Source organism: Canis lupus, chromosome 4, assembly GCF_003254725.2.
Source record: "Canis lupus dingo isolate Sandy chromosome 4, ASM325472v2, whole genome shotgun sequence".
NCBI classification, from domain to species: Eukaryota; Metazoa; Chordata; class Mammalia; order Carnivora; family Canidae; genus Canis; species Canis lupus.
Window position 1 is genome coordinate 58,726,389 of NC_064246.1, and position 23,565 is coordinate 58,749,953.

Below are 23,565 nucleotides of genomic sequence, written 5' to 3' on the forward strand. Positions count from 1 at the left end.
ATGTTAAAGCCAGTTGAGAAAGAAGGGCTTAAATTGCTGACTGTAACATTCCCAGTTTCAAAGTAATAAAAAATGGGCAGCAGAGAAGGGGATTCTGCAGTAGGTAAATGGTGCAAATGAACTTGGGGGACGTCATGTAGAGAAATAAGCCAGTCACAGAAGGACAAATTGCTGCATGGTCCCACTTATATGAGGCATCTAGAAAAGGCAAACCCACTACAAAGTGGAATGGGGCTGGCGGAGGGGGACTTGGGGAGCTTCCAAGGAGCATGAAATTATAGTTATGCAAGATAAATGCATTCCAGAGATCTGCTGTTACCAGCCCTGCATTGTGCACATTGAGATCAGTTATGAGGGTAGAATTCCTGGTAAGTGTTACCAAATAAAATTTAATAGAAAACTAAAAAATAAAATGGGCAGTAGAACACAATGACCTGTTAAAACAAAGGGGCACACAGAAACGAATCAGGCTTATGTGGTTAGTTAACATTTGACAAAGGAGTCAAGAATATACAATGGGGGAAAAGTCTTCTATGAATGGTTTTGGGAAACCTAGGCAGCAACATGTAGAAGAATGAAACAGGACCCCTCTCTTAAACTATACACAGAAATACACTCTAAGTGAACTAAAGACTTAAGTATGAGATCTGAAGCCATATAACTTCTAAAAGAAAACATAGGCAATAGTCTGTTAATCATCAGCCTCAGCAGTATTTTCCTAGATATATTCTCAGGCAAGGGAAACAAACAAAAATAAACTGTTAGGACTATAGCAGAATAAGCATTTGCACAGGAAAGGAAACCATCAGCAAAGCAAAAAGGAAACACGCTGAATAGAAGACATTTCAAACAATATATCTAGAAGGGTTACTATCCAAAACATATAAAGAATTTCCACAACTTAACACCAAAAATAATAACAACATAATCTGATTAAAATGGGAAGAGGACTTGAATAGACATTTTTCCAAAGAAGACATCCAGATGGCCAACAGACACATGGAAAGATGTTCACCATCACTAATCTTGAGGAAAATGCAAATCAAAACTACAATGAGGGATCACCTCACACCAGACAGAATGGGTAGTGTTAAAGACAAAAAAAAAAAAAAAAAAAAAGACAAAATCACAAGCAATGGTGAGGATGTTGAGAAAAAGGAAGCCTCATGCACTATTGGTGGGATTGTAAACTGGTTCAACCACTGTGGAAAACAGTATGGAGGTTCCTCATAAAATTAGCAACACCATGTGGTCTAGTAATTCTGTTACTGGGTATTTACTCAAAAACAGAAGCACTAATTAAGAAAATATATATACACCTTATCTCTATTGCAGCATTATTTATAATAAGATATGGAAAGATCTATTGATAAGCAAATGGATAAAGATATTACATATATGGAATGGAATATTATTCCACCATAAAAAATGAGGTCTTGCCATTTGTGACAGTATGGATGGACCTAGAGGATATTATGCTAAATGAAATAAGTCAGAGAAAGACAAATACCATATGGTTTTACCTATATGTGGAATCTAAAAGACAGAATAGACAAAATAGAAGCAGAATCATAAGTAGAACAAACTGGTGGTTGCCAGATATGAGTGGGTTGGAAGGATGGGTGAAATAGATGAAGATTAAGAGATACAAACTTCCAGTTATAAAGTTAGTCACAGGGATGAAAAGTACAGCATAAGGAATATAGTCAATAATATAATAACATAGTGAGATATGGTAACTACACTTATTGTGGTGAGCACAGTGTAATATGTAGAACTGTCAAATCACTACGTTGTATAACTGATACTAATATAACATTGTATGTCTACTGTATTTCAACCAAAAAATTATTTAAAAAATAAAATGGGGTTACCTGGGTGGCTCAATCAATTAAGCATCCAACTTGATTTTGGCTTAGGTTGTGATCTCAGGGTTGTGGGATCAAGCCCTGCATTGAGCTTCATGCTCAGCATATAGTCTGCTTGGGATTCTCTTTCTCCCTCTCACCACCCACCACACACACACATACTATCTCTCTAAATGAATAAATAAAATCCTTAAAATAAAATGAAGGAGCATACTCACATTTAATATGTAAATCAGTAATACAAGTAGATGCTATAAGCTTTATATAAACTATATATATATATAGTTTATTCAAATGGCTAAACTGTTTAGTGGGTAAGGAGACAGTTATTTGTTTGAAAGGTATATTTTTTCCATGGTTTAATGGAAATAGAAAAGCTGCTTGTCCAAATAAAAGCTATCTCCATTATATACTTGGTTTTCCTCTTTTTAAAAAAATGATTTTAAAAAATTATTTATGAGGGAGGGGCAGAGGGAGAGACAGAATATCAAGCAGAATCCTCACACTGAGTGTGGAGCACAATGCAGAGCTCCATCCCACAATGCTGAGATCATGACCTGAGCCAAAATCAAGAGTTGGACACTTAACCAAATGAACATTGCAGGCACCCCTAGTTTTGCTCTTTTTTTTTAAAGAAAATGCCACTAAAATGTATAAAGTAGTTCAAACATGATGGCAATATCAAAATTAATGTCCCTTTACATGGCATTAAGTCACAGGTTAAGTCTGCAAATGATGTCATAGCATTACTTTGGCTGTGTAAAATCCTGGCTACACACAGGATTTTAGACAGTAGTCAGATTTAGGTAAGTGAAGTGTGAAGAGTTACCTTATGTGACTTTAACGGAGGTTGAACACTATGAAGTGAAAACTGAAAATAAAAGTAAACGCACTTTAAAGTAGAAAAATGTAGAGACAGAGCTCCACTTATAGGTCTTTTAAAGCCTTTATTCACATTGTTAGCAAATTTTGTTTTTAACACAATTATGGAATAGCCTACTTTGCATTAACAAATATGTGAAATAAGAAAATAGTCAAGCATGACATTTGGTGGTCTTAAAGTCAAAACACACTTGGTTTTATATATATATATGTGTGTGTATATATATATATGTATATATATGCATATATGCTATATATACATACATAGCATCATTCAGGATCTACTAAAATGTGAAGATTACAGCATCCAACATCTTATAGTACAATAATAAAAACAAACTGACCAATGAAGGAAAAAATAGGGGTTGAAACAGTCTAATCTCAGTAGACTTTAAAACATTTGCACAAGAGGGGATCCCTGGATGGCTCAGCGGTTTAGTGCCTGCCTTCGGCCCAGGGCGTAGTCCTGGAGTCCTGGGATCAAGTCCCACATCAGGCTCCCTGCATGGAGCCTGCTTCTCCCTCTGCCTGTGTCTCTGCCTCTTTCTCTGTGTGGGTCTCTGCCTCTCTCTCTCTCTGTGTCTCTCATGAATAAATAAATAAAATCTTTAAAAAAAAAACATTTGCACAAGAAATAAACACATATTGCACAAACAGTGAAAGCAAATATTCCACCAAGAAATTTGGTGAGAGGGGCACCCAGGTGGCTCAGTGGTTGAGCACCTGCCTTTGGCTAAGGTCATGATCCCGGAGTCTTGGGATTGAGTCCCACATCAGGCTCCTTGCAGAGAGCCTGCTTCTCCCTCTGCTTATGTCTCTGCCTCTCTGTGTGTCTCTCATGAATATTTTTTTTAAAAGAAATTTAAGTGAGAGACAACACAGCATTAGTCTAATACATAACAATGATCTCAGAAGTACAAGTGTTTCTATAATTGAAAAATCTGTGAAAACATGGAAGAGTCTGGCAAATGGAGAGTTAGAAAGGAAAAACAGACATATAGATATAAAGCAAAAAAAAAAAAAAGTAAATATTGAACAACCCAAAACTGGCTCATCAAAAATGTTGAATATTTGTCTTCTGCGAGAGCTCAAAGTTTTGTTTTAAATTTTTATTTATTTATTTATTTATTTATTTATTTATTTATTTATTTATGTATGTATGTATGTATGTATGTATTTATTCATGAGAGACACACAGAGAGAGGCAGAGACACAGGCAGAGGGAGAAGCAGGGTCCATGCATGGAGCCTGACATGGGACTCAATTCTTGGTCTCCAGGATCACGCCTCAGGCTGAAGATGGCGTTAAACCGCTGAGCCACCTGGGCTGCCCTCAAAGTTTTTATTGACATGAAAATGTTTACAATTAAGGCTTCTGGTTAAATATTTGAGGAATATCTGTCCTTGAGCACTTTCTTTTTTTTTTTTTTTTTTTGAGCATTTTCTTTATATCCTAGACTTGTAACGAAGTTTGCTTTAATCACTGAGAAAACTTGTTTAAAGCAAACTTCTCAGCAGCTAAATTAATATGAAACAATGGTCTCAATATAAGAAAAGAAAAAATGAAACTGAAAACCTAGATAAGTGGGCATTTGGCAGGATACCTGAAAATGATAGTCTCCAAAGACTGTTCCCAGGTTTCAAGTAACTGTTGATTATGAGCCACTGGGTTGCTAATATGTGCAATTCCATTACTTGCTGCTTCTCTTTTTAATTTGGAAAGTTTGCTTATCACTGACCAGTGCCCTATTTTCATCCTTTAGCTTTTATTTGTCTTCTTTTAGTACTGGTAGCATTTGAGCTCTACTTCTACTTCAGGTATTCATTCTTTCTAAAGCTTGCTTTTCTTTCTTTCTTTCTTTCTTTCTTTCTTTCTTTCTTTCTTTCTTTCTTTCTTTCTTTCTTTCTTTCTTTCTTTCCTTCCTTCCTTCCTTCCTTCCTTCCTTCCTTCCTTCCTTCCTTCCCTCTTTCCTTTTCTTTTCTTTTTTTCTATTTCCAATAGTGACCTCACAGGAAACCTTTTTGTCTCTGGGTGGCCTTTTCCCCCTACAATTTAAGATCTGTCAGTTCCATATTTGTTTCATGTAGCTATGTTTTAAGCTTTTTATTTTCAGCTAGAATTTTATTATAAGGGTTCTTAAAGTTTGAAATCATCCTTTTTTAGCCTGCTACTCTAAGGTTTTCTTTCTTTTAAGAAACTGTATGATCCAAAGCACCCTAGTAAGGCATCATACTGATCACCTAGCTGATGAAGGATGGGTTTCTTATCTAGCAATGGAATCTTGTTTTTTTTCTTATTGGATCCCTCTTTTCTATGATTGTTGCTTTTGTTCATTTTCATTGCTATCTCATTTCCAGTATGAAACTTCTGGAATCTCTGGAGTTCTCTTTTTGGTGCAGCTTTCTCCTCTTTAGTCCTCTTCTCTGTGATTCTAGCTTCCTTGGTCTGCCTGTACTCTCGGTTCTGTCTCCTCAACTCTGGGTGTCTGTTGGACTTTGCCTGTGCTTCCCTTCCCTGTGTTGTGTCCTGGAAATTTTCTCAAGGCAGTAAGCTGAGCAATCAAAGGAGTTACCTCATTTGTTTCCCATCTTTAAGGATCACTGTCCTTAAATGCCTGATGTCCAATGTCTTGAAAACTACTGTTTCATACATTTCTCTGTTTTTTCCCATTATTTCAGGTGAACGTGTAATCCAATCCTTGTAACTTCATTTTGATCAGAAGTATACATTTGGGATTGTTTTATAAAATTGAATTTTGTTTCATAATGTAATTTTTTTGAGGTTCTACAGTCAAAGCAATGGAACACGTGCATTTAAAGAAAATTAGGTACCATCTCTGTCTCCTCTTATTTCCTTCTTCCCTGTGGTAGGAAGTGTCTATAATGGGCAGTGATTCCCACCTCCTGGTATTCATGGTCTTTGTACAAATACCCTCAGTATAAGTAAATAGCTTTGAACCAATGGAATATGGCAACATTGAGTATTACTTCTGTGATTAGGTTATAAAAACTGTGACTTCATCTTGCTCATACTTTCTCTTGCCTCATTAAATATATAGAATTCACAAGCTGGAGAGTCCTGCATGGCAAGGTAGCTCCCATCCAACAACCAGCAAGGATGTGAATGCCCTTCATTCAACAATCCTTCCAACAGTGAATTCTGCCAATAATCGTGTAATTGAGCTTGGACGTAGATCTTTTTTCATTTGAACCTTCAGATAAGACCCCAGTCTAGGCCAATACCTTGATTATAGGTTTGTGGGAGACCCTGAAGCAGAGGACCCAGATAATCCATGTCCAGATTCCTGACACACAGAGACAATAAAGTGTGTTGTTTTAAGCCACTAAGTTTTGGGTTAAGTTGCTACATTTCAGTGGGTAGCTAACAGCACTCTTTATAGATCATATTTTGATGATTTATTCTTCCATTATTTACTTTTTATTTTTAGGCAAATTATATACAATTGATCTTCATTATTCACAGATTCCACATCTGTGGTGCTTTTGTAGTCATTAGCAGACATGCACAGAATAGTGAAAAATTTGAGTTATGCACACATCTCCATGTGAGGTTGAACTGAAGGGATGTTCTTCCTGTTGTTCCAGCTTTCAAGAGGATGGAGACAGAAGGGGTAGTGTAATGTAGTGTAAGAAACTCCAGCTCTGGGGCCACTCTGGTGGAATCTGAATCCAACTCTGGCACCTCTTAGTGGAGTGACCTAAGGTAAATCGCCAGGATGAGTTGATTTTAAGATTATAATCTTAATTATACAAGTTGTAAAATTCACAAAGTTGCAATTTAAGATTATAATCCCTGTAATACATCTGTATTGTGTATGTCTTATGTATATGTGTGTTTATAAGTATATATATTTGTATATTTCCTCTAGGAGCAGTGGTTCAGTATTCACTAATTCTGTCTGGCAACCTTATATAGAACATAACTATCATGAAGAATGAGATTCAACTCTATATGTATTCATTCATTTTCACATTTTATAAAACTAAGTGGTAATAAACCATTTTCATTTTTCCTTATAACATTATATCCTGAATTTCACTCCATAAAAGTACATAGAGATTTTTCTGGATCTCTTACTGATAAACAGTACTGTACTATGTGTATGCCATAATTTATAAAACCAGGCCTTTGTTAGTAGGTGTTTGTTTTTGTTTTTTGCCAAGGCATCTTTGAAATATGTTCTTGGAAGTGGACTTTCTGAATCAAAGGGTAAAAGTTATGTAGTGTTGTGGTTTTGTTTTATTTTTTAAGATTTTATCTATTTATTTATGAGAGACAGAGAGCGAGAGAGAGAGAGAGGCAGAGACACAGGCAGAGGGAGAAGCAGGCTCCATGCAGGGAGCCTGATGTGGGACTTGATCCCGGGTCTCTAGGATCACGGCCCAGGCCGAAGGTGGCACCAAACCGCTGAGCCACCCAGGTATCCCCAGTGTTGTGGTTTTAGAGATATATCCATATGCTCTTTGACATCCTCTCCTTAAGAGGTGGAGCTCAATTCCCATACCATTGTTGGTGGGCAGGCCTTAGTCAATCACTTTTAGCAAACAGAATACAGAAGTAATGAGCTATCACTTCCAATTTAAGTTATAAAAAGACTGTAGCTTCTGTTTTGTGTGCCTTTGCTGGCTTTCTCTCTCTCTCCCTTGACTCACTTGGTCTTGGTAGAGCCAGCTGTCACATTGAGGCAGACATGAGGAGAGGGAAGTCCACTACCATGTCAGGATAATCAAGTAGCCTATAGAAAGGCCCACATGGTAAGAAACTGAACTTGGAAATTGATATTCTGAGACTTATCAGCCATTTGACTGAATTTGAAAGCATGTCCTCCTCCATTTGAGCTTTGAAATAACTGCAGCCCTGACCACCAGCTTGACTACAACCCCATGAGACTAAGCCTGAACCATCCAGCTAAGCCATTCCCAAACTGACTCACAGAAATGTGACAACAAACATTTATAGTTTCAAACTGCTAAGTTTCAGATAATTACATAGCAATAGATAATTAATACATGCATTTTTGCTAGCTATTGTTAAACCACCCATTTAGGGGCTGTATCATTTTTCTGTGCTACCAGTAATACACAAAAATTCCTAATTCCCATGGCCTTACCAATACCATATGTTTCCAAAATTAGAATATTTTTTTAACAAGCTGATAAAAATAGTATCTTACAGCAGCTTTAATTTTTATTTCATTATGAAGGAGGTCTCCTCCAGCTTCCTGTTTAATGAGACACTACATTAGGGACAGTTTCTCCTTACTCTTTGGATCAAGAGCTGTGGTTTTTACAATTCTTACAAGGCTCTCCATGGTTTCCCCTTTTCCCATATCTATAACTTCTACTGGCATTACTCCTGGAGGATTCTGAATTAATCATTACTGTTCCTTTAGTGCCTAACACAGTGGCTACATTGTCTTAAGCCCAAGGCATGCAATAAATATTAATGAAACTGGGAGTTTAAATTGAAGTGAATGTGGGCACCCCGAGTAGCTCAGTGGTTTAGCGCCGCCTTCAGCCCAGGGCCTGATCCTGGAGACCTGGATCGAGTTCCACGTTGCGCTCCCTGCATGGAGCCTGCTTCTCCCTCTGCCTGTGTCTCTGCCTCTCTCTCTCTCTTTGTGTGTGTCTCTCATGAATAAATAAAGTCTTAAAAATTGAAAAAAAAAATAAATTGAAGTGAATGATCCAATTGCACCCTTCTTACCCTCTTCCTTGTCTTGACCAAAAATTAGGCTTCTCTCTTCCCACAGGCCCCTAAGTTTTGGCTTGTCCCTAAGTTTAAACACAGACTAAAGCAATATGTATATGCAGAACATCCTCCCCTAACAGCTTTTTCTCAGAATCTGAGGACCCCAGAAACATTTTTAAATGCCCTGCTTTGGCCACATGCACACTCCCATCTCAACAAAGTTCCTACTAACCCTTCTCAACCCTATGTGTGTGTGTGTGTTGTTTTTTTTTAAGGCCGGAGTGGGGAGCAGGGCCGCTTTGATTTTTGAGATGCCTTCAGATTTCTGAGAATGAAGTGTTCTCCCTATTGTAATCATCTTTCTGAATAAAACCTCTCTTCATCTAAGTCCAGGTTTGTTTTTACTTGACAAGAGAAATGGAAACGCTCGATGTAAAACCGCTACTTAATTACATGAGCCAAAAACCATGACTTCTTTGAAAACCATGATTCAAAATAGGATGTATTTAAGCACATGAAACATGTTAACGTGAATTTATATATAATGCATATAGATACTTATAGATAATTATAGATATATACTGTATATATACTGTATTTTATATGTATATAAATATATATATATATGCCTGACATAAGACCTAAAGGTTACGGTAAGTACTTCGCTGGTTTATTATTTTTTCAACTCATGTTTTCCTGAAATCTAACCGCGTCGCTGGCTTCCTCTCTATTGTTTTTGGTTTCCTGTTTCTCAGTCTCCCTCTGAGCTCCTCCGCTGTGCCTAAGCGCCCGCTCGTCTGCCCTTCAGGCTCCCATCGCTGTCCACACTGGCCTCTCCTTTGCCGCATTATCGCGGCCCCTGCTTCCTCCGGGTTCTCCACGGCACCGCTCTGTGCCTCAGTCTCCCTCCTGTCTCTCAGTTTTCCTTTCTTCTTCAGTCGGCCCCTGCAACTTAACTCCTGCAAGCAGTTTCCCCTGGAGAATTCCTCATGCTAGTTTTTAGTTTGAAGCTCACTTCTACAGGGCATCCCCTGCCTCGGCACGCCCCGCCCCCGTGACCCCTTCCACCTCTTTGGCCCCTCTTTCCCACAGCGGCATCTCCGCGAAGGGGACGGTACTATTCCACTTTTCACCCCTCTCAGCAAGTAGGACCTCCAGGTGCAGGGCTGTGCCATTTACGAACATGTTTAAGTAGTGTCGTCAAGGACAGTATCTTAACATTCCAAACTCTTTCCCTTTCGCCAAATGCAGTCTCTTAATAGAGGTCGTTGTCACTCACACTTCTTCCCCAATCCTCCTATAAAATAGCTTCCGGCAAAAGGTCGCACCTCATTGGTTCGTGTATTCCCCCTTTCCATCATCTCGGGCCCCCGCGGTGGCCCTGCCAGAAACAACCCGAATTCCTCCGCGTGTACGGAACTGACCAGACTCTCAAGATGGCGCCTCACACGGCGAAACTCGGGGCCTGGGGGCCGCCATCTTGCCTCCTGAACAAAGCCGCCGACGACGCGGAGTGGGCAAAGCCGCCCCGTACCGCACGGCGCAGGCTCGGGAGCCCCGCGCTGTTCTCTTCCACACCGGAAGCGGGAGAGTTCGCCAGTATGGCTGTGACAGCCGTCCCGGGGAAAGCGCTGATGGGCGTTTCGGAGACCTGATAACGGAGCCGCAGGTCAGAAGGCGGGGACGTGCCTCCAGTCCGTGGGATTGGTAACGGGGGGGGGGGGGGGGGTGTCTGTGGGCGTCAGTGCTTGGAGGCGTGTGAAGTCACGGGGCGGGAGGTATGTGGGGTTAGGGTTGGGTTTATTTGGGAGTCAGGGTTGGAGTGAGGTATGGGATTAGTAATTGGGGAATGATGTGTCAGTGATGGGGTTGTCTGTGGGATCAGAAATGGCGTGTAGGGGAACTAGCCGGGGCCAGTGATTTAGGGGACTCTGGAGAATCAGTGATTGGGGACTAGATGACCGGGTCATCCATGTGATGCTCAGTGATGTGACGGTCATGGGGCAGTTCTGTTGAATGTGTCATTGGAAGGCCTGAGGATTCAGAAATTTGGAGAGAGCAATAATGGGATGAGGGAGTCATGATGATCAGCCTCAGTTTACTGGGAAAGACTTTTACATACATTAAAATTTCCACAGGTTTATGCGACTATCGAATTCTTAAAGGTCAGACCCCTTTTCAGTCCACCATTGCACCCTTAGCCTGCCCTCCCTCCCCCCGCAACAATGATGGACCAAACAAATAAAAAAGGATGGATTATTACTAAAAGTATGATTTTCGGCCTTTTTCTAAGTTTATTGCAATCATTTTATATTTTATTCAGGAAACACTGAACACCTGCTGGGTACTCAGACATAAGCATCACTATTTTGATTGTTTCCTTTCAGATCAGTTTTGACAACGCCTGGAATACTCCACATAAAACAGTTTCCCTGTCATGGGAGCTTTCAGTTCCTCTGAATCACTTCAGTCTTGTCTGTATGATTCCTCCTGGGACTGAGAAAAATTGACCAGGTATATACCTTTCTGCATTGTATCATATTCTCTTGTATGAGTGGTTCCAAGCTATCACCATTTTTTTTTTTTTTTGCTATCACCATTTTTATATGCAGATGACTACACTTTTGAAAATCTGCCATAATAGTTGTTTTTTTTTTAAGATTTTATTTATTTATTCATGGGAGACGCAGAGAGAGAGACAGAGAGAGAGAGGCAGAGACACAGGCAGAGGGAGAAGCAGGCTCCATGCAGGGAGCCTGTTGTGAGACTTGATCCCCGGACTCCAGGATCATGCCCCAATCCGAAGGCAGGCACTCAACTGCTGAGCCACCCAGAAATAATAGTTTAAACAGAAAATATCTTAAATTTTAAGATTTTGGTCCATGAATATTGGTTGGCAGGGGAATTTGCTGAGTGAAGGGAAATATAAAAGACCTCTTGGGAGATTATTGGAATCAACTGCAGGTTCTTTCTGGGGAATACATTTCTCAGTTTTGGTCATGGGCATTCTTATTGCCAGGGAAGTCCATCTGCCGTTAATGATTATATAGATCTATTAATGTTTATTGCCTTGTGAAAATTTTCTATGAATAGAATTACTGGTTCATAGGGGAACTATAAGCTGTTAGTAAGTCAATATGAAACATATCTTCTCATCTTTACAATTAAATGACCTTGACCAAGTTCTGTATCATTATAGTGTAGTCACAAGAGGACTTCCTTCACCTAATGCTTCCTGACCCTTCTGCAAGGACCAAACAGCCTTATCCCATTGGTCGTCGTATTATCCACCTGACTTCTAGTGGTGAACGTTTCTAAAGTGATGAATATGGAAGCTGCAGACAGAGTCTGGTCTATGAAAATGTCCTTCTGATCACCAGTTTTGCTTTTTCAGACATCTGCCCTTTTAGAAGAGAGCAGAAAATCATGAAGTCCCAGGTGAGTTGCTTGTATTTTTAATTTTTAAAATTTCCTCCTTTATTTTCTGTTCAATCAAATGGGAAAGAACAGATAGCTAAAATTTGGATTAGGAAAAATGTAGCCAAACTAAAAATCAAGACCTAGAAAGAGTTTCTAGGTAACATGTGGATAACCTGGCCTGAAAACTTTTTAAAAATGGACATAGTAATTTCTTTGATCTTCTTGTAGACTTCATGAGTTACATGATTTGCAATCCTCTAAAGAGAAAACATAAATTTCTCATGGGAAGAAATTATTTTTTGCCATGTGAGACTAAAATTTCCATTTTGGGTCTTTCAAAAGACCAAAATGTAATGGAGTATATAGTGTTTTCATCAGCAGCCCTGTGGAAAAAGCAATAATAGATTGCATATAGCTATGTCATAGAATGATCTCTTTTAGAGGGAAGGTATCATAATGTCATAGCCAAATGCCTTGAACTTGATCCTTCAGAGCTGGGCTCACCAGACTACTACCTGTTGGTCAAATCCAGTTCTCTGTTTTTATGAATAGTTTTACTGGCAGCACAGCCATACTGTTTGTTCATGTATCATCTATGGCTGTTTTCCTGCAACAATGGCAGGGTTGGGTAAGTACAACAGAGACCAAATGGCCTGCAATGTTTAATATACAAACTTTATGGAAAATGTTTGTTAGATTTCTGGTTTAGAGAACCTAATTGATTACAGAGGCTTCCTATTGTCCAGTTCTATCTACTGGTAAAATCCAGATAACACAGGATTGGTACATTTTAAATGTTCTTCCAAAATATGTTTTCCTCCAAAAGGGCAATTCTTAAATTATAATTATCTGGCAAAGCTTGGTAGAGCACGGGCCCCTGATGCTCCTTACCCTTTGCTGTGGTTTCTGATTATGTAGGATCACTGTACAACTCAAGGCCAGTTCCTTCTCTGCACTTCCATTTTTAGCAGTCTGTGATACTTTTTCTCCCTGCCAACATTGGCTATATACACAGTATATAACTTTAAACTGTATAAATAATAAAAAATTTAAAACTGAGAGACCTTTTTTTTTTACTGAGAGACCTTTTAACTTCAGCTCTCCTCCTCCTGAGATTATCAGTGTTTACCATTTGTTTGTAATACTCCAAACCTTTTCAATATGAATATAACTGTGATTAAGTGTGTATGTGTGAAAATACAAATGTATAAGAGTGCCTCTCTTTTTTAAAAATTTTATTTATTCATGAGAGAGACAGAGACAGAGGCAGAGACACAAGCAGAGGGAGAAGCAGGCTCCATGCAGGGAGCCCGACGTGGGACTCAATCCCAGGTCTCCAGGATCAGGCCCTGGGCTGAAGGCGGCGCTAAACTGCTGAGCCACCTGGGCTGCCCAACAGTGTCTCTCTCTTTTTTTTTTTTTTTTTTAATTTTTATTTATTTATGATAGTCACACACACACAGAGAGAGAGAGAGAGAGAGAGGCAGAGACATAGGCAGAGGGAGAAGCAGGCTCCATGCACTGGGAGCCCGACGTGGGATTCGATCCCAGGTCTCCAGGATCGTGCCCTGGGCCAAAGGCAGGCGCCAAACCGCTGCGCCACCCAGGGATCCCAACAGTGTCTCTTTATTGTGTTTTTCTTTGGAAAAATAATGTTATAGTAAACATTCTGTGCTGCAACTTTTAAAATTTTACTGTCCCATGTTAAGATTTTTGAATGTCTTTCCCATGCCAGTACTTAGATTTCTTTATTATCTTAGCAGATGCACTGGGATTGTTTTCTTTTCCTTTCTTTTTTTTTAATATTTTATTTAAATTGGGACTGTTTTCTTAAATTTAAAATGGAGGTTAGAATCCTCACAGGGTTGTTGTGAGAATTAAGTGAATAAAAACCATGCCTGGAACTGTATCTGGGGATAGTTTGTTCTGTATTGTTAATTGTTATTGTTAGTATTACTATTATATCATCATCACTGTTACTGTCCAATCTAGAATTCTCGTGTATATTTTACAGTACAGCTTATTAAGTGAGTTCTATAGAGAAAAGATGGAGTTGTTTTCTTCTGGATATCAGTAGCTGTAGAGTTGTGGCCACCAGCCACATGTGGTTAACTAAACATTTGAAATTGGCTAGTGTGAATTGAAATGTGCCATATATGTAAAATACATACTGAGTTTAGAAGATATAGTTCCAAAAAGCTCACTAATAATTTTTAAGGATTGGTTACACTTTGAAACAATATTTGGATGTATTGGGATACATATATATATTTGAAATAATTTTTTGAATGTGGCTACTGGAAAGTTTAAAATTACTTATCAGGTCAGTCTTAAATTTCTGTTAGAGCAGCTCTAGAGAACTTTTATTAGCTTTTATTATGGACTTTTTATTAGCTTAATAAATCTAACTACCAGGACTAATTAACTGATTATATGCCTCTTCCTTTAGGAAGAGGGATTTATATCTTTTGCATATTGTCCAGGAGTGAAGTCATTTGTACACATATCTGTTCTCCTCCACCTCTTCCATTCTCCCAGTCACCCAAGTCATAAGAGTGTTTGTAGATGATAAAAGTAAAATTTCCCAATGCTTATGTACTATACTTTTCTCAAAGTTAACAAAATTTATACGTATATAGTATATTGAAGCATTTGAGTATAATTAAAAAAGCAAAATCAGAATGTTAGAATTACACCTATTAAACTTCCTGTCAGAATGGATTTTCTCTACATTCTACATTTATTTTCTTTCTCATGTCGCTGTTATTCAGAAGAATACAACTGAGTAATACACAAAACTGTTTTTAACTAAACGTGAACTTTATAATCGTCATTCATTTGTTTTTACCAAATGTTTGTTGAGTACCTAATGTGTATCATATGCACTGGCTGGCTGTGGAGTATCTCAAGAAGATTTAGGTATGGTTTTATTTCTGGGAGGAATGCAGAGAAAAATTAGGTAAATGGATTTGTAAACCAGCATTGACAGATAAAAGCTCTGTAATAGACATGGGAACAAGGAACTGTTAAAGCAGAAACAGGAGAACAACCAGCTTTTTAAGAAAGTAAAAAATAGGCTCAAAAGATTATTGAACTTTGAATCATGAGGGAAGTAGGATAAGGATGGGAAGCAACAGTTACAAAAGTAGAAAGGGCAGAGTAGTTTTAGGAAGGCTGAGAATTTGAGGGAAACTAAGATTTAGGGTGTTTCATGGGGAGTTTGACTAAAGATGTTATTCAAAGAATAAGATACAGGGGCACCTGGATGGCTCAATGGTTGAGCGTCTGCCTTTGGCTCATGTGATAATCTCGGGGTTTTGGGATCAAGTCCTGCATCAGGCTCCCTATGGGAACCCTTCTTCTCCCTCTGCCTATGTCTCTGTCTCTGTCTCTCTGTGTCTCTCATGAGTAAATAAATAAAATCTTTAAAAAAATAAAACAGTAAGATACAAAAGATCTTGTTCACAGTATCCAGGAAGTAGTGTGGAGTGCAGTGGTCAAGAACTCAAGCTATTGATTCAGAATTCCTGCTTTTAAATCTGCGAGTTAATCATATATTCAGTGTATAACCTCTGGCAAGTAGTTACTTAACCACTGTAATCCTCATTTTTCTCATATGTAAAATGAGAAAATTAATAAGGCTGTCTAAAGGACAAACTAAATGTCTGGCAGTTTGATGGTGTGAATATGGGACTTGGCATGGGGTGAGAGGCATCTTGAAATCGAGATGACTGAGATGAGGCTGATTGTGTATGCAAGGATGGAACCAAAGGATGCTTTTAAGCAGGAAAATGTCATTTGAAACAGTGTTTATTTTTTTTAATCTCAAAGAAATATTTGATAATAATGAAAGATTAGGGGGAAAACCTGAAAAACATTTTAAAATAATACAGATAGGGATCCCTGGGTGGCTCAGCAGTTTAGCGCCTGCCTTCAGCCCAGGGTGTGATCCTGGAATCCTGGGATCGAGTACCATGGAGTGTGCTTCTCCCTCTGCCTGTGTCTCTGCCTCTTTCTCTGTGTCTCTCATGAATAAGTAAATAAAATCTTAAAAAATAAAATAAAATAAATAAAATAAAATAAAATAGATAACTGAGATTCCTCTATTGGGTGATAACTATTGTGAACATAATTAAAATAGTCACTTTTCCCTCCAGAAATACCTTATGCCTCTACACTTACCCAAGTCTTATTTTAATGTCACATCAATAATCTTTTTTTTTTCTTGGGTGTTTCCTGATATTTCTCGTTACATCTGTTTTCAGTATTGCTATTGTAATTGGTGTACTTCGTTATATTATTAGGTCTAGCATATATATATGAGACTGTTCATTGAGGAGAAGCTATGATTATTTTCTTATAAATTGAGGGGATTAAATTATGATCTTTAAGAACTCTGACATTCTGTGTTTCTCCATATGTGTGTTTTCTCTTTTTAATGTTTTCTTTTTAAAAGGCTTTTTCTGCTCTATAATTATTACTAAAAGTTTTCCCATGTTTTGTTTTGTTACTTTAATGCTCTTGGCTATCTTTTTAGAGTTTAAATTTTTGCTCCATCCAGAAGGTATGTTTTCTATTATCTAAGACATAGGTTACAGTCTATTCATTTGCTACTTTACTGTAGCAAAGTACCACAAACTGAGTAGATCAAACAGCAGAAATTTATTGTCTCATAGTTCTGGAGGCTAGAAGTCAAAACTCAAGGTGTCAGCAGCTTTGATATTCTTTCTGAAGGCTATAAGGGAACAGTCTATTCCAGGCCTCTCTCCTTGGCATGTACATGACCATCTTTTCCCCTATCACTTCATATCATGTTTCTTCTAGATATGTCTGTCTCTCTGCAAATTTCTCCTTTAGATACAGACATCGGTCATATTGGATTAGGGTCCACCCTAATGATGTCAGAGAATTAATTATATCTGAAATGACTCTGTTTCTAAATAAGGTCACATTCTGAGAAACTGGTAGTTAGAACTTTAACATACAGATTTTAAGGGGATACAATTCTACCTTTAACATAGGGATTCAACATTATTCTTCTGTTGATTATCAAGTTGTTTCAGTATTATTCTTTGATAATCTGTCTTCCTTTCAGTTATTGAATGCTGCCCTTATCATTTATTAAATTACCATTTGTATCAAATTGGCATTTTGATCTATCTCTTCTGTTCTCCTTTTTTTTTTTTTTTCTCTTCTCTTCTGTTCTCCTGATCTGTGACTGGCTCTTCTTGTAAAGACAAGATTTTGTATTGTTTTTCCCAAATACTGTGATACAAAACTAGGCATAGGCATAGTTTTGTATACTGCAGTAGAGATGATGAAAATGAAAATGATCACTTCAGATTGAACAGGAATATACTGTTACAGGGCTTAGTATCATTCAAGGATGTGGCTGTGGATTTTACCCAAGAGGAGTGGCAGCAACTGGACCCTGCTCAGAAGACCCTGTACAAGGATGTGATGCTGGAGAACTTCAGCCACCTAGTCTCAATGGGTAAGGATGGCTTTCCTACATAACTCAGACTTGTCCATCCAAGAGCCTTTTCTCATAAGGTGCTGTGGTTTGTAGTTACTGACATATATAATGACTTTTATGATCTTTAGACCCTCCCAAATGGAGGTCATTTTTTTTTAAGGGCCACCTGGACTGCTTCATTGTAGCTCTCTTGAAACTACACCTTCACTTTTCCTTCAGTGTAGTCAATCCCAGTTCTTCTATTTCCATTTAATAGGATATCCAGTTTCCAAACCAGATGTCATCTCTAAGTTGGAACAAGGAGAAGATCCATGGATCATAAAAAGAGACATACCAAATTGGATGTATCCAGATGAAAATCAGGCAGATGGAAGACAAGGGAAGTGAAATATCAGTTTTTGTTTTCTTGATTGATTGATGCCTGAAGTTTATGTTCTGTCCTTATTGAAATCTCTTATTCTTTGTTCCTGTACTGAGAATTTAGTAGGCATTCAGCAAATAATTGTGAGCCTTTATAAAGGAGAGCTATTTCTTATTTATCCTCTTTCTCTCTCTGCATATATGTATATCTCTAACACCTTTTATGAAAGGCAATAGAAAGGCAAAGTCCTCCCAAGAACATAGGTTGCACTTTAGATGGTAAGACCTCCAGGTACATGGCTATATAAATTATATGTCAAATACAGCTACTGTTTTTAAAAGTTCAGAAAAAATGAGAGTCTAAAGATGTAACAATTTGAGAAGGCATTTTCCAGAGCATATAGCTGTAGCTGCTTTGAGAGATATATAAAGTGTTGATGATGCTGAAGGAGGAGGGTAAAGGCCAACAGGTGGAAAGAGACTATATGAACAAAACTTTGAAGTTAGAGGATTAAGGCTTTTCTGGGAGAATTTAGAGTATATGAACAAAACTTTAAAGTTAGAGAATTAAGGCTTTTCTGGGAGAATTTTGCTAGTTTTACTTGGTACATATAGAAGGTATTTATGGCAAGTAGTGGAATATAAGCTTGGGTTCTTTGTGTGAATCTGATACTGAATCCATAGCAGGATCTTGGATTTTTCTGTTGTTTGTGTTAGTTTTTAATTAGGAAAGTAGACTGAGGAGAGTTAAAAGTATTTTGACTACAGAGGAACCTTGTTTCTGTGGATAGTGGTGGCAGGATAATAATAGTGAAAAAAAAATATATATATATATATAGCAAATGGTTTATAAGATAAATAAATTCAAAAGCTGATAAAGGTTTCAGAAAGCAGAGGAAGTGAAAAGATTCTAGAATAATAATCCAAAATTAGAGTGATAATCAAATACTTTTCTATCTTCTTCAGGTCTAATTTTTCCATGAACTTTTCTCTTTAACATCCTTTCCCATCATTCATCTGATCATACTGTATGCTGTACTGTCTTATGAGATGGCCAGCCCCATCCCTATGGTCTGAGCTTATCAACTACATTGGATTATTTGTTCTGTTCTTTTGCATTCTGTTAATTGTTCTTTACAATCGTTTTATTTTATCTTTCTTTCTTTTAGACAGGAAAAGTAACCTTGACAACCCCAAATCATGTATTTTGGGGTCTGTTTCCTTCCGTAATAATATCCTGAAAGGAGTCACAAAAGATAGTTCGTTGTACTCCATCTTAAAAGTCTGTCAAGATGATGGTCAGCTGCAGAGATGTCAGGAGAATCAAGACAAGCTTCTCAGGCAAGTAACAGTCATCAGCAACAAAACAGTGACTATGGAGTCAGGCCATAAATATAATGCATTGGGAAAAATATTTCATGAATGCATAGATCAAGATACTTTAAAGCAAAAATCCCATAACTATGATATATTTAAAAAGAACTTGAAATATAATATTGACCTACGTATTTGTAATAAGAGCAGTTCAAGAAAAAACCTTGATGAAAGTTTTGGATGTGGAAAATCATCTAGCCATGGTGTTTCCTATTCTCATCTTGAGAAAATTCACAATGGAGTAATGCCCAATAATAATAATCAGTGTGGAAACATTTTTAGTAGTAAACAATCCCTTATTCAATATCAGAATATTGAAACTAAGGAGAAAACCTGTGTATGTATTACATGTGGAAAAGCCTTTGCTAAGAAATCACAGCTCATTGTACATCAACGAATTCATACTGGAAAGAAACCATATGATTGTGGTGCATGTGGGAAAGCCTTCAGTGAGAAGTTTCATCTCATTGTACATCAGAGAACTCATACTGGGGAGAAACCTTATGAATGTTCTGAATGTGGAAAAGCTTTCTCTCAGAAATCATCCCTCATTATACATCAGAGAGTTCACACTGGAGAAAAACCATATGAATGTAGTGACTGTGGGAAAGCCTTCTCCCAGAAATCACCCCTCATTATACATCAGAGAATTCACACTGGAGAGAAACCTTATGAATGTAGAGAGTGTGGGAAGGCCTTTTCCCAGAAGTCACAGCTGATTATACATCATAGAGCTCATACTGGAGAGAAGCCATATGAATGTACTGAATGTGGGAAAGCCTTCTGTGAGAAGTCCCACCTCATTATACATAAAAGAATTCACACTGGGGAGAAACCTTACAAATGTGCTCAGTGTGAGGAAGCCTTCAGCAGGAAGACAGAACTCATTACACATCAGTTAATTCATACGGGGGAGAAACCTTATGAATGTACTGAATGTGGGAAGACCTTCTCCCGGAAGTCACAGCTCATCATACATCAGAGAACGCATACTGGAGAGAAACCCTATAAATGCAGTGAATGTGGAAAGGCCTTCTGTCAGAAATCACACCTCATTGGACATCAGAGAATTCACACAGGAGAAAAACCTTATATATGCAGTGAATGTGGAAAAGCCTTCTCTCAGAAGTCCCACCTCCCAGGGCATCAGCGCATTCATACAGGAGAGAAACCATATGTATGTGCTGAATGTGGAAAGGCTTTTTCCCAGAAGTCAGATCTTGTTTTACATCAGAGAATTCATACTGGGGAAAGACCCTATCGGTGTGCTGTATGTGGGAAAGCATTCATTCAGAAGTCACAGCTCACTGTACACCAGAGGATTCATAACAGTGGTAAAATCATAATGAACTGAACACAATAAAGCCTTCTCAGTATGAGTTCAAGCCTTAATGAATACTAGGAACCTGACTGATTTGATATTTATGGGACATCTTTAATAGATAAAATTATGCAAGAGAATTCATGTCTATAGTGTGGTGATACCTAGCTCAGCAAAGATGATGGAAAGTAATCGTAAATGAAGAACATTTTCAACATGGTGTGTAAAGCTTTTTATGGTCAGTGGAACAAATTATGTATATAGAATATTGTCAAGTTATATATTCTTTATTATACCATATAACAATAACCAGATATTGTGAAATTGCTAATAATAGCTTGGCATAATTTTGGCCATACAGGAATTCCCAATAAAGGACATGAAAAAAGCGTGAGTAAAAAAAAAAAAAAAAAAAAAAAAAAAATTAAGAAACTACATTATAAGGAAGGGGCTTAGCATAACCCCTAAAGATACATGTAAAATTCTTGTACAAAGATGGAAAGATAGGTGGATCAGATTCAATACAGGTGATGTTTATGCATTTTCCCATCTCAAGCATATACATTGCATTTAAGTTGATCTGTCTCTCTGGAAGGATCCTGGACCTTTAAATTGGTGCACCTTGACCAGGTCTCCCGTTTATTCTTCCTCACTAAGAGTTTGGTATTGTGGAAATGCTTTGGTACTGAGGCAGATGGTCTTGTGTTTTAATCCTGGCTCAGCTACTCACAGATTGTGTGACTTCAAGCAAGCCTACTTCATCCATTTGAATATTTTATCATTAAAAAAATACAATGTAGAGCATGTTTTCAGTTATTATTCGTTCTTTTTATCTTTCCTCTCTATCCTCCTCCAACTGGATGCTAAGACTAATATGCAAAAAGCTACATCTAAATTTGCTTTGCATTCCAGACGCTCTGCTTTTGATATCCCATTCCCATGACAGTTCTCTTTACTGTCTTTGACTCTGGTGGCCTTGATTCTTGGTGTGTTAAAGTGACATTATGGTTTTATTATTTTTTACGTACATTTATATAAACCATAGTGATTACACGTAAAGACCCTGACTAATGTCTCTTCAGGACTTCCATTGTGCAACCCCAACTGTTTTCCCTGGGAACAAATGACACTTGTAGAGCAAAACTCTTGGGATGAGAAATTATGCCTGCCACAGATTTGAGAACTTGATATCTCTAAAATATCTCCTGGTCTCTTTCCTGTGGTTCTGCCTGTTCCTCCATGAACAGCTTTAGATGAGGACCCTTGCTGGAGTTGCCTACAGAAGAGCATACTTGGCAAGAATGAGGGTGTCTGTACATATATTTATGTTCACATAGTTCTTCATGTAGTTCCCACTGGATCCTTCACATTTCTTGCCCACCTGATTCTCTTCCTGAATGGCTGAACTATTTTGAAAAGATGGGGACCTTTAGGGTGAGAACCTCTGCAGAGGAGAGGGCATGCCTAACAGTAATGTAGCCAATTTCTAGTCTGTGTGGACAAATTTTTGGTTTCATTATGAACAGTGAACTGAGAACACTACCATCAGATATTAATTGACCATTCAGACCTGAGAAAGAAGGTCTAGCAGTACATATTTTGGGTTGAGCTACTGTAAGGTTTGGTCATGGAAGATGTCCTAACTGATCCTTATGAGAAGGACCCCCCCAAAAAAAAAATTTTTTTTTAAATTTTTACTTTTATTGGTGAACACAAATTTAGTGAAAAGTGAGTTCTATATAGTGACAGCTATGGAAGTAATGTAGATATAACAAAGATTCATAATTCCTACTTTACAGGCTTCCCATTTGGTTTTCCTCTGTCACAAACCTCCAGGCAACCTTGTTGATCTGATGAACATCTATAAGAATCACAATTTATACTTACTACCTACTGATTTAATGCTTCACCCCTTTTTTTAAACATTTTATTAGAGGAGTTAATCAGTGCAATGAAGCAAGAATAGGAAATAGGCATAAGGATTAGAAAGGAAAACATGGACATTGTGGGTGTTGCAATTGTGTATAAAAAAGCAAAAATGTACTGATTAAGTATTAGAAGTAAAGAAGTTTAGTTGTTTTATAGTTTTAATATTGAAAAATAAGCTGATTCTACATACCACCAGCAGAGTGAAAATTTTAAAAATACCATTTAATTGGCATCAAAAGTATGAAACACCTGAAATCATGTAGTGTAGGACCACTATATAGAAGATTATAAAACATTACTGAATTAGGCTTAAAGATGGATTCATTAAATTTTTTGGCTGAAAGACAATATTAAAGATGCCTATTTTGGGGATGCCTGCATGGCTCAGTGATTGAGCATCTGCCTTTAGCTCAGGGCATGATCCCATGTCCTGGGATCAAGTCCCACATTCGGCTCCCCACAGGGAACCTGCTTCTCCCTCTGCCTATGTCTCTGCCTCTCTATGTTTTATATAAAATCTTAATTTAAAAAAGGATACCTATTTTCCATTAAAGTGATTTATATATAGTTGGGGAGATGAGGAAAGAAATTGAAATCCAGAGGAATAAGCCCACGCATAAATATAGAATTAGTTTATTTTATTATTAAGAAACAACAAGGGGATCCCTGGCTGGCTCGTCTGTTTGGCTCCTGCCTTCCGCCCGGGTCATGATCCTGGAGTCCCGGGATCAAGTCCCGCATCAGGCTCCTTGCATGGAGCCTACTTCTCCCTCTGCCTATGTCTCTGCCTCTCTCTCTGTCTCTCATGAATAAATAAATAAAACATTTAAAAAAGAAAAGGAACAACAAAATACCACATAGCATGCAGGTAACCAGCAACTGGCTATAAATTTCTGTGAGGATTTTTAGTTCTATTATATGGAATTGGAATTAGAGCTACAGTTGTTATGAATCATCCTACTGTTAGTAAATGGCAGAAACTCTATTTTTATCAGTAGTTAACTGAGCTTGCTCTGATGTTCTGTTACACTTAATTCTGTATCAGGCTTATTATGATAGTCTATTCTTCATAATTTTCACAGTACCTCTTCCTGTGGTTGCCATGGCACTGGATATAGCACATACGATGATTCATATCCTTTAGCATTCCTCAATAAAGATCAATTTCCCACATTATTCAATGCATTTCATGTCAAAATCCCATAAGCGTTCTTTTTTTGGAA

The 23,565-nt window shown here is 37.8% G+C and overlaps 1 protein-coding gene and 1 long non-coding RNA gene across 4 annotated transcripts in view; one reads left to right on the top strand and one right to left on the bottom strand.

Annotated features, from left to right (window-relative positions):
* Nucleotides 1–10,820: 10,820 nt before the first annotated feature.
* The window catches only part of LOC112651862 (uncharacterized), a 42,949-nt gene continuing 30,204 nt past the window's right edge, over nucleotides 10,821–23,565 (bottom strand). The window contains exon 5 of one of the 2 annotated variants that reach the window (XR_004815372.2): nucleotides 10,821–10,958. This is a non-coding gene — a long non-coding RNA (uncharacterized LOC112651862). Of the gene's footprint in view, nucleotides 10,959–21,205; nucleotides 22,275–23,565 lie in introns of those variants that run through there. The other variant, XR_003131116.3, reaches the window with a different exon arrangement.
* Nucleotides 10,850–21,212, top strand: LOC118349928 (zinc finger protein 300). Of its 2 annotated transcripts, none has more exons than XM_049109229.1 (5): nucleotides 10,850–10,976; nucleotides 11,662–11,900; nucleotides 17,250–17,376; nucleotides 17,615–17,741; nucleotides 18,892–21,212. In XM_049109229.1, the coding sequence occupies exons 2-5, from the start codon at nucleotides 11,889–11,891 to the stop codon at nucleotides 20,444–20,446; spliced, it is 1,821 nt and encodes a 606-aa protein (XP_048965186.1). In that variant the 5' UTR covers nucleotides 10,850–10,976; nucleotides 11,662–11,888; the 3' UTR covers nucleotides 20,447–21,212. The 2 variants fall into 2 exon arrangements, with proteins under 2 accessions (XP_048965186.1, XP_048965185.1); XM_049109228.1 differs by having other exon boundaries at nucleotides 11,857–11,900.

Bases quoted from the DNA above. Each gene is read 5' to 3' on its own strand.
- LOC118349928 (XM_049109229.1), top strand. The intron at 17,377-17,614 runs GTAAGGATGGCT...TCCATTTAATAG, and splicing joins CAGCCACCTAGTCTCAATGG to GATATCCAGTTTCCAAACCA. The intron at 17,742-18,891 runs GTGAAATATCAG...TCTTTTAGACAG, and splicing joins GCAGATGGAAGACAAGGGAA to GAAAAGTAACCTTGACAACC.